The following is a 6,124-nucleotide window of genomic DNA, read 5'->3' as shown; positions in this document are numbered from 1 at the left end:
GACTATTCTGGGATAATTAATGGAGGCTCTCTTGCCAGCCACTAGAAATTTTAAATGACACCAACAGTTTTGAGAAAAGTCTCACACATTACGTTATTTCTGCCTTCTTAGACAAAAATAGAGGTAAGACTTTGAATCAGGAGCTATTTATTTTTAAATTAACAATACCAAAAGTAAAGTTCTCTTTCCATTAATACCACCCGCTCAAGCCTAGATTTATTAGGAACAGCCTCTCCATAAAGTTGAAAACCTAACACCAGGTATTCAGCTGAAATCCACAGTCCCCTGACACACATCTCTCCTTTGTTTTCAAATAACATTGGTTCTTCCCCTCCCTCTATTAGAGTCAGTGTAGAAACTGTTGGAGAAGAGTCAGTATTCACCCAAGGCAGCAATTTGCAAGACAACAGGTCTACTTACCCACACTCCAACAGCAGTCCCCTTATCCTAGAGGATGCCATGGATTCCCAAGCCCTGGACTCCCACCCTACATTGTCCCAGCAAGTTCTAGCATGTTTACATATGTTCCTGCCCCACAGGTAGCACAATAGTGTGTTTCTTATAGTTTGGTCCCATAGATGGCCTTAAAACGTAGATACTCTTCTAAACACTGAAGAGCATTATCATCCACCTTTGGGTCAAACTTGTTGGCCAACAGGTGATGGTTTTGAAGTATCCAATGCAGGTCTCCAGCCCCATAAATACAGATAGCCCGCTGATGGATTCCAGAGCAAGGTGCATATGATGCCCCCTCATTGATGTCTCCCTCATGTGCCTGCCACTTGACCAGCCTGGCAATGGAAGTCATGTCAGAGATGTCATACTTGTGGTTGGAGGGAGCAGAGCCAGGCATCCAGGAGGCCCGCTGAAGGGTGGCCCAGAGGTGTTCATCAGGGCTATAGGTGTCTTTTACCCATTCAATCAGTTGTTGGGATTTGGGGTTCGTTAAGACATGCTGAATGAAGTCTCTAGAAGCCACAATATAAGCATTCCCAGTGAACATGGTTAAATTATTAGGGGGAGGGTCCTTTTCTTTAGCAGTAATATACAACGTGTCTTTCACCACATAGTGATATTTCCAGCGTCTTTTTTTAGCCTCAGTAGGTATCTCTGACTCCATACTGTTCTTCCCATTCAACATCTTGAGGGCCTGGACCATCTCAGCATTGGTCTTTATAGGAAAGTCTGTCCCACATGTATTCAGGAAGTATTTCCATGGCACTGAGCTCTGGAGCAAATCTTCCATACAGTTCAGGTCAGCCTGCACCCTGGACCATGAGGCATAAACCACTGGAACCAACTTACTGGCTATGAAGACATTGGAGAAGCATGAAGTAATCGCACTGATCGCCTCTTTGAAAGTTTCTGGGGACTTCCTATCCACGTGGACACAGTATATGTTCTGAGGGGCATACACAGCCCGCAGAAGCCTTTCAAAGTTTTCAATCTTCTCATGAACTACCATGGAGTATGCAATTGGGAAGTCTAACTCTTCTTTGCTCAGTGGGAACTGTATGAACTTCCTTGTGGCCTTAAAGTGCTCACAGTCCCTGGTCAGGCGAATGTAGTCAACATCCGTGAAAGGCTCCCGCTTCTTCTTGGTTTCCAGGTTATTCAGAATAGCCTGGATCACTGCTTCCTGGTTCCCTCGAGTGACTCCAGAACAGTTGATGGACCTCCCTGCTGGCAGCTTTAGGGACTTATACAACTTATCCCTACAGTACGGGCTTTGAGGTTCCCTGGAGTCTAGATCCAGGTGATCAAAGTCACACTTCAATCTGAGAGAAAGTCTCAGAGCAATAATGGCCAGCAGCATATAACAGCCAAGGGCCCACATGTGATAACGCCGGACGATTTTCCTCCATGAAGTCATTTTCATAGGCTGGGAGACAGAGTTTGTGCACAATGGAGAAGGTGGACTCCTTGGACAAACAAAATGCCTCCAATTATGAATGAATCATGAACATGTTCCCAGCAACATCAAGTTCAACTCCAAACTGATGGCAAAAATATCTTTCTTCTCTGGACAAATATCCTCATTAAACACATGCTTAGGAGCCTCTCACAACTGGCTTCTTGTGGAGACCTGTATCCTGACCATACTATATACTACATGACCACACCAGGGTCAGGATCCAGCTCCACCTCCACTTCAGGAGAAAGAAAAGGAAAGAGAACTAAGCATTTGCTGACATAAAGGTATAATTAGTAGGAGGAAGTCCCATCCTTCATTCCTTATTCTTCCTCCCACCCCTGACCACCCTAGAATGTAGCTCTTCTATGGGGTCTAGAATTTCCAGTAAGTCTGGAAACAAAAATCCATGAAATTCAGACTCTTAGCACCAGTTCTAGACATCTAAAAGTCCTTTAAAAAGTAAAACTACATTTTTTTGCTTCTATTTGGCAATTTATAAAGATACTTTCAACCATATGGAATTCATTGACCACATACAGTACCTAGCCAACCTTTTTAAAAAGTGTTCTTAAAGTAGTACAATTTGATATTATCCCAAAAATGCTATGTAATCTTTCAGGTAGTTCACCAAATTTAAAATATATTACACACAGGGACAAACTGTGTATATATAATATTTAATGAATGTCCTCAATGAACCAGAAATCTCTTTACATTGTCCCATTTAATATTCACAACTAACCTGAAAATGTAATATTAATAAGTCTCTTTTTAAATGGAAAAACAGAAAATAAATAACATACATGTTATAAGAAGCGAGTATGGGACTTCCCTCCACTCCCCTTTTCCCCTAGTCTTTTTGTCTGCAAGTCTAAATGTTTGTTCAACCAAGTCAACAGCCACCCTTTTAATACAATTTAGGGCACTGAGAACCACTAAAGAAAACCAGATATTACAGGGGGAAAGTCCATGAGAGAAACAAAATGTAATGCATCCTTTATTCCTTGCTGCATCTCTAAGCATAACATTGTACCCTCTTTAGAGATGACTTTTATGGGAAGCTAAGAGAAAGAAAAATTTTAAATTAAAAAAAACATATCTCACCTTTAATAGCTTCTTTCCTGCTTAAGGAAGGATGTGATTCTGTTTCCAAGTGAAGACAGGTTGGATTCCATGGAAGCAAATGTAAACACCATATTCCCTGGTCTTTTTCTAACCCTCCAAAATATGTTTTCTGATATTCACAAGGTGTCCAACACTGAAGCAAGATCCTCTTTAATCTCTGCAAAGTAGAGCAGCAGGCGACTCTATCACTCACCTTTTGGCTTCCTACTCTCAGATAAGAAAACAAGCTCAGATAAATGTCAGGAGCAAATTCTCAATCAGGAGTCATCTAGCAGATAAGTGAGGCAGGAGAAAAAAACTGTTAGCAATATCTGAGAAAGCAAGTATTTCAACCAGAACAACCCAGTTTACACCTGTGCTCTCCTGTCATGAAACTATTGCAAAGAACCTATCAATGCTCATGCAAGAATTTAAAAGCCTTTCCCTCCTCACCCAACAAGGAACCATAGAAACACACGGGTGTGCCCAGCCTTCTTTTGTTTGGGAGTGTCACTCCTCATATTGGGAGTGCATGAGTGAGACACCAAAAAAAAAAAAAAAAAAAAAAAAAAAAAAAAAAAAAAAAACCTTCAATGACTTTTTTCTATTGCTATTTTACTAAAAATAAAAATCAACGAAAACCAGAGTTCTTCAAAATTGCCTCATTAAAAAAATCCCATTTGCTAAGATGATAGTTAATCTGTAGGTTGGCCATTTAAATAATGGATTACACTAGGGGCTGTTGGATTCAGTGAGAACCCTATGGGGTAGTTTTGGCAACAGAGTGTAGAAAACACCTTCTTCAAAGCTGTTGATATTGTGACCCCACCACCACCACTACCACCACCTGCCCCTTTCCCCCCAACTCCACAAAAGCTGCATTCTTGGCCAAATATCTGAATTGAAGAATTTAATATAAAGAACTTGACCAGATGTAAAGTTAAGTAGATAACTGAAGAAATGGGAGGTGGTGACAAGATTCAATTATTTGGGCAGTAGCAACTGCTGGGAGAAGCTACCACTTAGATTGGAGGCAGAAAAGGACAAGTTAGAAATTACAAAATTTAAAATTTGAGGGCCCCCAAAAGCAGAAACTCAGACCTCTGAGGAGGATGCTCTGCTCAACTAGTGCTGAGGGCCTCCTGGGCAGAGATCCAGACCTCTGGAAGGTCGCTGGTGTCCTTACTGTAAACTGGCTTTGGAACAGAAAAAAAGGAACCAAGCGCACCGTTGACATGGCTGCTCAGAGAAACCGGAAGTACCTGGGCCGGGAAATCCCACCTCCAGCCTGGCAGTGCCCCCTCGCGCGCCCCCTGTCGACTGAGCCTGTTAAAGGCACCACTAGCAAAGTTGAAATGTGGTTTTCAGGATTCTGTCGCCAGTCCCGGGAAATAGAACCCAGAGAGGTGCGCTTCATCTGAAGACAAGAAGGCAATAATGGAGATGAGAGTTCCTCCTTCTTCCTATGTGACATGTTCGCACCCTCCTAATACTCTCCATGTAGGAACCTAGATTGGTCAGTTTTGTTTTGTTTTTTGTCCTCTCTGCGCATTTCTCACTATAGATGAACCAGGGCAAGAACAAGGGGGCCATGTAGTCATGAACGTCTCTACCTTTATTGGCCCACTCCACCTGCCATCTTCTGCCAGCAGAAGAAGTGACTCAGATCCTCAGTCACTCTCCATGATTGAACCATAAAATCCCTGGGCAAGATTGATCAACAGATAAGCACTCTGGTTCCAGAATTCAAGTCTAGAAAGATCCCTCCAATATCTTGGGAGCTGACTTTTTTCCCATGGTCCCCTCGAGTTCCACCTTCTTTCCTATAAAACCTGCACCACAGAGTCCTTCAATAAAAAGAGAACACTCTTTGAATATTTTATTTTTAAGACAACCAAAACAGCTCTTCATTCTTATTTGTAAAATACATGGTACTATGATATTAACACTTTGTAGAAATATTTTGTTGAAAAAAACCTACATGTTAGTAACACCAGATGCATGTTAGTAGAGACAAGTGTGGGTTTGGCAGAATAAAGCTGGATCTGAATCCTGGCTCGGCCATTTTTTTCTGTGTGACCTTGAGCATATTCTTTAGTCAATCTGTGCTTTCCTCCCCACTTGCATAATAGGGCTAAGCTAATACCTATTTTGGAAGACTGTTGTGAAGATTAAAGAGGATAATACATATGAAGGACTTGGCAGATGTTCTGGGAACACTAGAATTCTAATGCCTATGAGTATGTACGCTAAGAGGAAATAGGGATACAGAACATGACCTGGAAGCAGACACAACAGAGTTAAATGTTACAATAACAAAATAAGTAAAAAAGTACTCTTAGCAAATTCAACTTAAAATGAATAGATCCTTGCTGCCTGGGTCCTCCTCTGACCCTGTTGTTGGAATATTGGGTCCTCTGAACCTCTTAAGGTTGACACTAACTTCACACTGGCTTCCCTTAGATTCCTCCTGATGACCCCCATTTGGTTTCTCTGTTCCTTACAACCAGAACTCATAGACCTGCCCGCAGATGTACACAGATTGTAATTTAAAGTTATTTGACGAACAAAAAGGCAAAACTCATGACCAGGAGGAAAGACTTAGAAGTCTGGGCAAGAAGAGTTATTTCAGAACCAACATCACACTAGAACACACTGTGAGAAAACTCGATCCCTTAGACTCCCTGTCTCGTTTCATGTTGCCTTTACTTTGGACGCTTGAGGGAGGCGAATGCTGTCATCTTTTCAGTGCTTGGGCATCTAAATATCTTCATATAGTCCTGAACTCGTGGGGAAGTTTGCCTCCAGACTCATCTGGCTCTACCTTTGATTCTCAGCAGGGGTAAAGGAACTCAAACAAAAAAGAACTGCTTGTGGGGCAGGTCATGATTATCAAAGGTCATGAGTAGCAAAGGCAATAAACATTAGAGAAGAGACCATGACTCAGAGGCAGTCCATGAGAATAGATAAGCAGGAAAACCAAGTTAATGTGTTGCTGGTGAAGCCGGAACTGAGCTTTGGTAGAGACTGAAGGTAAGGTACTGGAGGAGATGGGAAAGGTGTTTTGAACTCTAATCTTACTTAATTTTCTAAAACGGGCTCTTA

General features: G+C 41.9%; 1 protein-coding gene across 1 annotated transcript; it reads right to left on the bottom strand.

Annotated features, from left to right (window-relative positions):
* Positions 1-559: 559 nt before the first annotated feature.
* GCNT3 (glucosaminyl (N-acetyl) transferase 3, mucin type) lies at positions 560-1,879 on the bottom strand (the record flags this gene model as incomplete). Its single annotated transcript, XM_079129657.1, has 1 exon — positions 560-1,879. The coding sequence occupies one exon, from the start codon at positions 1,877-1,879 to the stop codon at positions 560-562; it is 1,320 nt and encodes a 439-aa protein (XP_078985783.1).
* Positions 1,880-6,124: the final 4,245 nt, after the last annotated feature.

Source organism: Sciurus vulgaris (genome assembly GCF_902686455.1).
Source record: "Sciurus vulgaris genome assembly, chromosome: 2".
Classification (NCBI taxonomy): domain Eukaryota; kingdom Metazoa; phylum Chordata; class Mammalia; order Rodentia; family Sciuridae; genus Sciurus; species Sciurus vulgaris.
Note: the sequence above shows the minus strand (reverse complement) of the source record. Positions and strands in the feature narration are given on the sequence as shown.